Source organism: Octopus sinensis, linkage group LG14 (genome assembly GCF_006345805.1).
Source record: "Octopus sinensis linkage group LG14, ASM634580v1, whole genome shotgun sequence".
NCBI classification, from domain to species: Eukaryota; Metazoa; Mollusca; class Cephalopoda; order Octopoda; family Octopodidae; genus Octopus; species Octopus sinensis.
Window position 1 is genome coordinate 4,968,725 of NC_043010.1, and position 12,572 is coordinate 4,981,296.

At 36.8% G+C, this 12,572-nt stretch overlaps 1 protein-coding gene across 3 annotated transcripts in view; it reads right to left on the minus strand.

Moving 5' to 3' along the window:
- Window positions 1-397: 397 nt before the first annotated feature.
- Window positions 398-12,572, minus strand: part of LOC115219543 (protocadherin beta-15-like) — a 145,078-nt gene continuing 132,903 nt past the window's right edge. For 2 of the 3 annotated variants that reach the window (XM_036509247.1, XM_036509246.1), the window contains one exon: window positions 398-1,515. In XM_036509247.1, the coding sequence (XP_036365140.1) occupies window positions 1,357-1,515 (159 nt within the window). In that variant the 3' untranslated portion in view covers window positions 398-1,356. The remainder of the gene's footprint in view (window positions 1,516-12,572) is intronic. The other variant, XR_005001984.1, reaches the window with a different exon arrangement.

A 12,572-nucleotide genomic window follows, 5' to 3' on the forward strand; every position in this document is an offset into this window, starting at 1 on the left:
GTTTCCTCATGTTTACTCAGTACAGGCATGGCCTGTATAGACATACTCAAGTACTTTACAAATATTTATATCCATTAGCCCAAACAGACAATGTATTCTGTACTTCATCTTAAATAGATCTTTCATACATTTGAAAGAAGATATCCGCAAAGCATCTTTAACCTATGATACTTGATAAACATCACGTAGATTTAGAGACAGTATTTACAATTAGCAAACACTAAGTTTTAGTTAAATATGCAATCCAATTATTTTTTACATAGTATATCATTAACTAAGATAGTCATTCAAATCATTTGTGTATTATTTAATACTTCTAGAAGCAATTTCGACAATAAATAATTAACACTGGATTTATAATCAGCAACAATAAAGATAAGGTTTTAAATCATCTGAAAACATTTGTTTTGAGCAACTTTATTTCATGCTGTTAATTTACAGATACAAATCATCTTTTGTCAAATAACGAATTGTTGGTTAATTTAGTTATTTTTGCAGTCAACTCCAATTTTTCCTGTCTGAATTCCTTTCATAAAAATAATATGTATTAATAGCTTTTTTTTACTAACAACAGAGAATTTTTTTTTTCTTGTTAAGTCAAACACAAAGAAATCTACTCATCAAAAAATTGATTTTTCCCCCAGTTTTTCACAATCCAGAAATACATTTAACATAACAGACTATTTACACTCTACAGACTGATGTAAAACATACCTGGATTATTCTGGAACAAAATGGAGAATTTGTATAAATAATATGATCTTAAAATAAATGTGCTTTATTGCATTTAGTAAAAGAAAAAGAAAAAAGAATTTTTTTTACCAAAAATACTACTAAACTTATTATAACATATGATTCTCAATAATTTCATTCAGTTTTTCTTTTCTTTTTCAATCAAAAGCCAAAACAGTAAAAATATTTTAGAAGAAACCAAATTTTTATCTCGTAGTGAGCTTCGGTAACTTATGTACAAAACCTCAAATAAATACCAACTACTTCTAAGTTAATACAGACTCGTTCATGTCCACAAACAACATTTGATGAATAATTACATTAATTTACAGGTTATATATATACAGGTGTTTCCATTTGAAATGCTCAAGTTCTGAAAATATAAAAATCTTGTTCTGTAGAAGCATGAATAAAAGGATTTATTGCAAAATTTTATGAAGGAAATATTGAACTTTGTACATGTGTTTAGTAAACATCAGTTATGAAAGATTTTTGAGAGATGGATTCACAAAACCTTTGGTAGAGATGGTAAAGGTTTTGCATAAGCGGTGAAACTGTTCTTCATAGGTAAATTCCATGGCTGTGATGATATGCTAGGTGTATCATTCTTTTCTCGTGAAGATTTTAAATCAATAACGTCATTGCTTGGGTTTTTCTGACCAAAATTTGATGATTGGGAGGGAGTACCGATAAATATATTAATACCTTTAGGTCTATGAAGTTTCTGCAGGAAAGATTTCCTATCTTTGTTTTGGAATTGCTCAGCTTTGGAGGAAATATGACCTGAAGAGCATAAATAGAAAACATGTGATAAGACTGAATGCATAGCAACAAATAAATTTATGCAATTGAATCATTGTAAATAAATAGAAAAATTTGCTATTGAAGTTGATCACATTATTTTCAAATATACAGACAAGATTATACTTGGACCGATTTATAAACAGTTATAACAACTGTTTCACATGTCTATTATCTTTTATCTTTTACTTGTTTCAGTTATTAAACTGTGGCCATGCTGGGGCACTGCCTTGAAGAATTTTTAGTTGAATGAATCGATCCCAGTACTAATTTTTTTTTTATTATTGGTCCCACTTGCTGGTCTTCTGTTGGTCTCTTTTGCTGAACTACTAAGTTATGAGGATGTGAGTACACCAACACAAGTTGTCAAGCAGTGGTGAGAGACAAGCTCAGATGCAAAGACACACACATGCATGCAAGTGCACACGCATGCACACACACACACACACGTACATATATATATAATTTACAAAAATAAGGGCAAAAAATAATTCTAATGCCAAATATGCCGAAAATAAGACAAAAATTGTCAATAACCATTATAATTTATGCGTCTCAAAACAAACCGATAGAAATTTCTAAAAAATCCATTATTACCGTATTGGTCACAATTTCGGGGTTAATTCATAAGAATTTTCCCCTCTTCAGCGATAAATACGTGAGATATAAGTGAAATACTTACTCATACCCATGGAAAAAGCAAGCACTAAGTCCTGAGCAGATCTAAGTACCCCAAATATATCCAAAATAGAAAATCTTCGGCACATCTCGAGACACGTGTGATTCGAACTAGAAAATTTCACAGAGTGAGAGAATCCGAAAAAAAAAAAAAATTTTAATCCTACATTAGTTATATATATATATATATATATAATATATATATATATATATATATATATACAGGCAATTATCATTATTATCAATATCATCATCATCATCATTATTATTATTAAATAAGAATAAAAATGACTTGTTGAGTTTATCAAATGAATAAAAACTTTCTTTCGGCTGATGGAATTTATATATTTATAGTGGAAGGGATTACTGGAAAACAGTTTTACTTGAAAGAAATTATTTATTATATAGAATGAGGTGGATGGTGTCAGAGCTGGTTGAATTCTGGTAAATTAGAGAACGGTGAACAATGACTAAAATATATATTATACAATGAGTATTACATGTAGATCGCATGAGAGAAACAAGTTTTAACATGTTGCAGTAGTTTAATGCATAAAAAAAGAAGAGAAAGAATTGTGATGTTTCTGATACCATTCCTTCATCAGAAAAATACAAAAGAAAAGGTAGTAGAAAAGTAAAAAGGAACGAGGAAAGGTGGTTGGGGAGGAAAACAAGGAGAAAGGGGTTAGAAGGGAAGAAGAGGTGGGATGGCATAGAGAAAAAGAAATTAAATTATTTAGGAGACTATAGATGAAAATATATGATTGAAGGGGAGTGAGTAAAGAAGGAAGAAAAAGAGAATAGGTTGTGACTTCTTTCTTTGGAAAAAGAAGTGAAGGGGCACAGAAATATATTTTAATTGTAATGAATGGGAAATAAAAATATATAAAATTTCAAAAATAAAGTAAATAATGTTAATTTAGTAATATACTGCTATAATTAGGGGTTTATAAATTAATAATACTGATGAACAAAACAGATGAAAAAATATATCTATATTATTCTTTTACTCTTTTACTTATTGTGTCATTTGATTGTGGCCATGCTGGAGTACTGCATTGAAGGGTTTTAGTTGAAAAAATTGACCTCAGGACTTATTTTTCAAGCCTAGTACTTATTCTATCAGTTTCTTTTGCTGAACTGCTAAGTTGCAGGGAAGTAGACACATCAGCACTAGTTGTCAAGCAGTGATAGAGAGGGACAAACACAGACACAAAGACACACACGCATACACATACATGTTATATATATGTATATGTATATATATATATATATATATATACACAACAGGTTTCCTTCAGTTTCTGTCTTCCAAATCCACTCATACAGTTTTGGTTGTCCTGAAGCTATAGTAGAAGACACTTCCCCAAGGTGCCACACAGTGGGACTGAACCCAGAACCATGTGGTTGGGAAACAAGCTTCTTACCACATAGCCATGTCTATGCCTAAATTATGTCTACATTTTTAGAAGGAATAGAGGCTGAAAAAACTTTTTACACAAGTAATGGAAGAACAAATTGCAACACACATCAGGAGAGTAGTATTGGAGAAGGTGTGTATAAAAGAAGAAAGGAGAGGAAACAAAGAAAAGCAGATTAAGAAGATGAGGGAGGGAAGGAGGAGGAGGAGGAGAAGAGAAATAGGGGAGGCATATTGGAGGTGTTGTTGTTATTGGTGGTGGTAGTGGTGGTAGTAGTAGTAGAGATAGAGGAGGGTGGAGGTATCTCAGTGGGGGAGAGTAGTAGTAGAAGGCAGAGTAGGTAGAAATGTAAGGAAAGAGTAGGGGAAAGAATGGGAGGAGGGGAGGATTATCCTGCAGAATGGTGGAAAGGCTAAAGGAATTTGACAGGAGTAAAAATTAAGACAGAAGTATCTTGCTGTTTGTTTAGGACAGGAAGGGCCGATGTGATTGATCAAGACTGGAATTTGAATTTTTTGAATGCTGATGTCGTCCTATGGCATCACCAGTCAGATTTTAATTTTTGTCTATGACTTATGTATACGCTTTCAATTCTTTTATTTTCTTCAGTTCTTAAACTTGCAGCTATGCTCAGGAACCACCTCCAGAGTGTCAATCAATCAATTTAAACCCTGTACTTATTTAAAAGTCTGTTATTATTCTATTGGTCTCTTTTACTCTTTTACTTGTTTCAGTCATTTGACTGCGGCTATGCTGGAGCACCACCATTAGTCGAGCAAATCGACCCCGGGACTTATTCTTTGTAAGCCCAGTACTTCTTCTATCGGTCTCTTTTGCTGAACCGCTAAGTGACGGGGACGTAAACACACCAGCATCGGTTGTCAAGCAATGCTAGGAGGACAAACACAGACATACAAACATATACACACACATATATATATACATATATACGACAGGCTTCTTTCAGTTTCTGTCTACCAAATCCACTCACAAGGCATTGGTCAGCCCGGGGCTATAGCAGAAGACACTTGCCCAAGATGCCATGCAGTGGGACTGAACCCGGAACCATGTGGTTGGCTAGCAAGCTACTTACCACACAGCCACTCCTGCGCCTATTGGTCTCTTTTTTTTTTTTGTAGAGTTGCTAAGTTATGAGAGCACAATGAACTAACATAGGTTGACAAATAAAAAGTCACAGACATACACATCGCCCTGGCACTCCATCTGTTACAACGATGAGGGTTCCGGTTTATCCAATCCATGGAACAGCCTGCATGGAGAATTAGTGTGCAAGTGGCTGAGCACCCCACAGACACATGTTCCCTTTAGTATAGTTCTCAGGGATATTCAGTATAGCACAGAATGTAACACAAGGCTGGCCCTTTGAAATACAGGTGCTTCTTATTTTTGCCAGCCAAGTGGACTGGAGCAACATGAAATAAAGTGTCTTGCTCAAGGATACAACATGTCACCAGGTATTGAACTCATGCCATTACAATCGGTAGCCAAATATCCTAACCACTAAACCACATGCCAGTTCGGCAAAAGAAACTGATAGAATAAGTACTTGGCTTACAAAGAATAAGCCCTGGGGTTGACTTCTTCGACTAAAGGTGGTGCTGCAGCGTGGCCACACTCAAATGACTGAAACATGTAAAAGAGTATAAAAGAGTATATTGATGAAAGTATACAGAGTTGTGGATCTACATCAGCTAGTCTTACTAATCAGCGTTGCAAACTTAATTAATATCTAGTGTGAATTGGCTGAAATGAATTTGTAATACTCTATGCTTTGTTTAATATATATGTTACGCAAGAAGCACCTCCTGTACCAGTTCCACATAGAAAAGTACCCATCTGGGGCCATGTAAAAACCCCTTGTGTCAGTGCCAGGTATAAAGCACCTGTACTGGTGCCACCTATGCCAGTGTCACATAAAAAGCACCAAGTGCCTGACATTAAAAAGGATATCTGGCCATAAAAAAACCATGGCAAAACTGACAATTGGAGCCTGGGCAACTCTCTGGCTGGCCAGCTTCTGTCAAACCAGCCAACTTAGGCCTGCAGGGAAAACAGATGTTAAATGATGAAGATAATGATGATAATGATGATATATATATGTGTGTGTGTGTGTGTGGAGGCACAATGGCCCAGTGGTTAGGGCAGCGGACTCGCGGTCATAGGATCGCGGCTTCGATTCCCAGGCCGGGCGATGTGAGTGTTTATTGAGCGAAAACACCTAAAATGCTCCACGAGGCTCCGGCAGGGGGCGGTGATCCCTGCTGTACTCTTTCTCCCACTCTTTCTTCTGTTGGCATGCTCGCTTAGCCAGCGGGGTGGCGTCATTTGAAGGCTAAAACAATGCGAACGCATTGTGACCAGCGATGTGTAACAACATCTGATGGTCTGGTCGGTCACGTGATCACGTGATATATATATATATGTATACAGAGAGAGAGAGAGAGAGAGAGAGAGAGATAGATAGATAGATAGATAGATAGATAGATAGATAGATAGATAGATAGATAGATAGATAGATAGGTGGTAAGTAGCTTGCTTATGAACACACATGGTTCCGGGTTCAGTCCCACTGCATGGCACCTTGGGCAAGTGTCTTCTACAATAGCCAAGGGCTGACTAAAGCCTTGTGAGTGGATGTGGCAGACGGAAACTGAAAGAAGCCCATCGTTTATATGTATGTGTGTGTGTATATGTTTTTGTGTCTGCTTTTGTCCCCCCAACATCGCTTGACAACCGAACTTAGTGGTTCGGCAAAAGAGACTGATAGAATAAGTACTAGGCTAAAAAAGAATAAGTCCTGGGGTTGATCTGCTCGACTCAAGGTGGTGCTCCAGCATGGCCACAGCCAAATGACTGAGACAAGCAAAAGTATAAGTAAGTAAATGTAAGGAAAGATAGATAGGTATATCACGTGATCACGTGACTGACCAGTCCACCGTATGTAGTTACACATCGCTGGTCACAATGCGTTCGCATTGTTTTAGCCTTCGAATGACGCCACCCCGCTGGCTAAACGAGCAGGCCAACAGAAGAAAGAGTGGGAGAAAAAGTACAGCAGGGATCACCACCCCCTGCCGGAGTCTCGTGGAGCTTTTAGGTGTTTTTGCTCAATAAACACTCACAATGTCCGGTCTGGGAATCGAAACCGCGATCCTACGACCGCGAGTCCGCTGCCATAACCACTGGGCCATTGTGCCTCCACAGATAGGTATATACCATATGTATATCTATGATAATTACATACATAGAAGTTTCCATACTGGTAATACTATCATCATCATTATTATCTTCCGTGTCGGTGGCATGTCCATGTCGGTGGCACGTCCGTGTCGGTGGCACGTAAAAAGCACCATCCGAATCGTGGCTGAAGCCAGTGCCGCCTCGACTGTCTTCCGTGCAGGTGGCACGTAAAATGCACCAATCTGACCGTGGCCGATGCCAGCCTCGCCTGGCACCTGTGCAGGTGGCACGTAAAAAGCACCCACTACACTCACGGAGTGGTTGGCGTTAGGAAGGGCATCCAGCTGTAGAAACATTGCCAGGTAAGACCGGAGCCTGGTGCAGCCTTCTGGCTTCCCAGATCCCCGGTCGAACCGTCCAACCCATGCTAGCATGGAGAACGGACGTTAAACGATGATGATGATGATGATGATGATGATGATGATGAACAACATCACAATCAACCCAAATGAGTACCATCAATATCATAATTATGCAATACATTTTAATGTGTCTGTTTTTCTGTGAAATATAGACTAAACACATCACTAAACACGTCTGTCTCCCAGTCGTTGCTATACTTGATAATTCTTTTAATTTTCCATATGTATGAGAGTACATTTCATGCCTTTCATAGCAGACCAACACTGTAACTACTATTGATTATTAAATTTCTCAAACCAACTATCAATGTCATATATTCATTCCACTTGATTGTGCTTTCCAGCAAATAAAACCTTACATTTATTATACAGAGCGGCTTCATTTCAGTAAAATCTCAGGCTCAAATTACACACAAATACTATATTATATTAAATATCCTCTCAGCACTTTCTTTCATATTTTATTTTTTGCAGTTTTTAAAACACACTCATCAATGTCATTATATAAATTTCTGAAATATAGATACAAATCCTGACTTAATTTAACTGCACTTTGAGAAAGAATTGCAAAGTTCTTGAAATTTCACACAGGGTAGTATAGTATAGATTTAAATTATTATTGTAATACAGGAGAATCTTGTTTAATTACTTCTCCATTACAAAATATGAACTTGTTATCTGTTTTATAATGTATCAGGAATTTGAACATTGTCTTTAAGATTTTCATATGACTTTCAATATCTCTGATCTGTTATTCTTCTGAATGAAATTTACATCTGTATTAAGAAGTTTTGCTTGCTAATAATGATAATAATAATAATGATGATTGCATGGGGCCCCCAAATTTTGTTTCTAAAACCAGGTGAAGGCCATTGTCTTCCACTGCTCTTTTGACCGAAACACACCTGGGAGACAATTGGCAAGGACTGTCCAAAGTGGTGGCATATCATCTTTAAGGAACTGGACCAAATGGAAAACATGAGAAGTCAAGAGACAGAGATCAGATGTCAAAGTTGCGTAGTGAGTAACTTGCAGTTCTTTGTCCCCCCACTAAACCTCCCCTGTGCTAAATGCCCTCGGCTCCTCTATACCACTCTTGACTTGAACAGCCACCCCAGGCACTGACACCTTTTGCACGCATCAGTATAAAAAGGCCCAATCACTCGCTACAGATTAACATATAGGATCACTACACACTTGACAAAAACAATGATGGGTGCTGTTTTGAGTTCAATCTTACAATACAGCAACTTGGCGAGTATTTTCTGCCGTAGCATTCAATAGGTTAAAGTATTATGTGTGAAACTTAGTAGATAAAAAAACTGAGAAAGGCTATCAGAGAAGATCTTCCTATTTCTGTCTGGTTGACTTAGACATCTAGTTTAACACAAATACCTGGCCCTTGGAGGTATTTAGCAAACAATGTACATACTGTTAGAAACATATATACTAGCTTGCCAATCTGAGGATTATTTATTCCCTTCCAGCCATCAGCTTTAACCCTTTCGTTACTGTATTTATTTTAAGATGCACTGTGTTTCTTTCAATTACTTTAAATATAACAAAGAATTTAGTAAAATAACTTAGTTATCATTAAGCTAGTGTTAGGAACATAATTTGTGACTAAGGTTTGGTGGAAGATTTTAATTCCAAACTTATGAAAACAAGACAATTGTACTACAGAGCCAGAGTCGGTTTCAGCCCCTAAAAGAACCTGTGGACGCAAACCTTCCCTACCATTTTGATATAAACCTGCCTAAAACCACCCTGGTGCTACGATACAAAATTCACGTTTTAAAGTGGATTACATTAAAAACTTCCATCAACATTTCATGCTAAGTCATGTGTCAAACAAGCTTAAAAATGACCGAGATATTTTACCAAATTCTTCATTATTTTAAAAGTTCAACTGAAATAAAGTATACTCTTTTTTTTTATTTTTACTCTTTTACTTGTTTCAGTCATTTGACTGCGGCCATGCTGGAGCACCGCCTTTAATCGACCAACTCAACCCCGGGACTTATTCTTTTGTAAGCCCAGTACTTATTTTATCGGTCTCTTTTGCCGAACCGCTAAGTAACGGGGACATAAACACACCAGCATCGGTTGTCAAGCAATGCTAGGGGGACAAACACCCTCATTTATATATATATATACACATATATACGACGGGCTTCTTTCAGTTTCCGTCTACCAAATCCACTCACAAGGTATTGGTCGGCCTGAGGCTATAGTAGAAGACACCTGCCCAAGGTGCCACGCAGTGGGACTGAACCCGGAACCATGTGGTTGGTAAGCAAGCTACTTACCACACAGCCACTCCTGCGCCTATGTTTATCATTTGGCTGACTAGGCTTAAATACCCAGAAATTGGCTCATTTACAGTGTTTTCTACAAATGGTCACAAGACCTGATCCTGTGAAGGTATATACATCAATCAAGCCTTTCTGGTTTTATGCAGGCCATCCAATCCCATCACATAACAGACCAGCCTAGCACAGGAAAATTATGTTTGCTTACTGAAGCCTATCCACATGCTTAAATAGAATGTTTTGCTCTCATTTTTCTTCAGTGAGGTGGGAAGACACGGTCGAGTTTGGATCTTGGTACAGAGAGTAAAGTTATTTGCAGGTAGCCTGGACACATTATATGTGGACATTACACCTATAAGTAGCGTGGATTTGAGAGACCCCAAAAACTCATGGCAAGTATTTCTGTTCCTGTTCTGCCCAGCACACATCACCAAGTTCCAACTAAATGAGAAACAAATGTGTATATTTTCTTTAAACAGTATCATTCAAGATGTACCAACATTTGCTGTACTGATCCACTTGGCTGTCAAATAAAATGTAGCAGCTAATTGCAACTCATTTTCTCGTATTTTTTTCCATTGTTTATACATGACTCATTAGAACCAAGAACTAACTATACCAGGGCCAGAGCTACACTAACTACCATGCTAAATTTGCATGGTATTTTGATATCATTTTTTTCCTTTTAATAAGACCTTGCCAAAATCTTTTACTTCTCCTATGGCAGAGCACCAGCATTTATTAGTGATATCACCCTGAGTTAGTGATATCTTCCTGGTATAGGCTACAACAGAATTTATCGTTTTCTGCTTTCTGAATGGTGAAAATGTGCTTGCTGTTGTTAAGTATAATAAATATGTCTAGTTCTGATTTTGGATGTTGTCAAAGAAGTAATGTACAATTGAAGAAACTTGCTACATCCAACAAAGTAACATCTTTCTATGTACTCATTTGACTTGCTAGAATTTAAAGTCAAATATTCTTCAAATCATATTCTGGCATCTAAAAACAAGAAAGGATGCATTAGACAATCTAGTGTTTGATATACATATATATCCTGGTCAGTCAGTGAAAGGACTTCACTACCTCATATGTTCTTAAAATTTAAATCCATATCTTTGTCTGTATATCTACCTTCTCTATAATGTTGCCACTTGATTTTAAAATTTTTGTATTAATGGAAAACCTCTATAATTGGCTGATGAGTACTCAGCATCTTAAATCTGTTGTAATACTTACAACATTTAATAAAATGATATAGTACGAAACGATTGTACCAAATTACCGGAGTCATTCTTGTTGCTTATTTTGATTATAATCATCCCACAAATTTTTATGGATAACACCATACAAAATTCTGGTGCATCTAAATTAAGTACCATATTCATTCGAATCTAAATTTTTGGTGAACTTATATATATATATGTATATATATATTTATATATATATATATATATATGTAACAAGTTAAAATAATGGTCATTACATATTTTTCCTTTATTAGAGCAAGTTTGGCTTACAGTTGTTTCCAGTAGTCATTATAGGTGCATTACTGTGCGTTTACTCTGTTGGTCTATTGATCAATTGAGGAAAATTGAACAACCTGAGAAAATTAATGCTACTTACATCAGAATCAGTTCTGGTTATAACAAGCAGAATTATATATATACATACATGCATATACTTATATGTATATGTGTAGTAGTATGTGTGTGTCTGTGTCTGTGTGTGTCTCTGTATGTTGTCTGTGTGTGTGTTTATGGAAAAGCGTGATGGTCATGGCTGGAATGCGTCTGAATATAGTTCTACCTACACAGGGCTAACTGGAAGGAGGTAATCATCAACTTACTACACCCATCAAGGCAGGGGAGGGGCCTTTATGTAATCACATGGCTGTCAATATACAGCTAAATCTATCTCATACATATCACATTTCACAATCCTAAAGTTCAACCAATATAGAGATCAATGTAATTCCACAATATCACACAGATGAGACGGTCATGTGTGGATTGAGATCAATAAGAATCAGTCAAAAACTGGTGTCTCTCTCTCTTTTACTCTTTTACTTGTTTCAGTCATTTGACTGCGGCCATGCTGGAGCACCGCCTTCTAGTCGAGCAACTCGACCCCGGGACTTATTCTTTTGTAAGCCTAGTACTTATTCTATCGGTCTCTTTTTGCCGAACCGCTAAGTGACGGGGACGTAAACATACCAGCAATGCTAGGGGGACAAACACAGACACACGCACACACACACACACACACATATATATATATATATATACATATATGTGATGGGCTTCTTTCAGTTTCCATCTACCAAATCCACTCACAAGGCATTGGTCGGCCCGGGGCTATAGCAGAAGACACTTGCCCAAGATGCCACGCAGTGCGACTGAACCCAGAAACATGTGGTTGATTAGCAAGCTACTTACCACACAGCCACTCTATATAATTGCTTTGTATGTACACTTGAAAGCAATGTCATGAACGGTATTACTACAACCCAGTAACTAACACCAGGAAGAGGAACAAAAAAAGAATGAGACTGAAGAGGATTTATTAGAGATCAAATTAAATAAATAAACCAAGTGTGCATTTTAAATTTGTGAAGTTTCTCTGTGTTTTGAATCAATGACCGTGAAAATTTGGAGGTTGGTTTGGTGTTAAAGAACATATTTTTTTTTTAAAGAGTAGAGATCGAAGCTCTTCAACGTGAGAAGTATTTGCTTCTGTTGAGTTATCAAACATCAAACATCTCAGAACATTAGATTTGCTTGATCTAGGTTAAAAGGTATATGTGTGTATATATATATGTGTGTGTGTGTGTGTGTGTGTGTGTATATATACATAGATAGATAGATGTATATTCATAAGAATGTATGTATATCTATATCTATCTTACCTATCTCTCTTGCTCTCTCTTTCTGTCCAGACACACACACACATATACATACATACATACATACATACATACATGCATGCATGCATGCAGACAGACA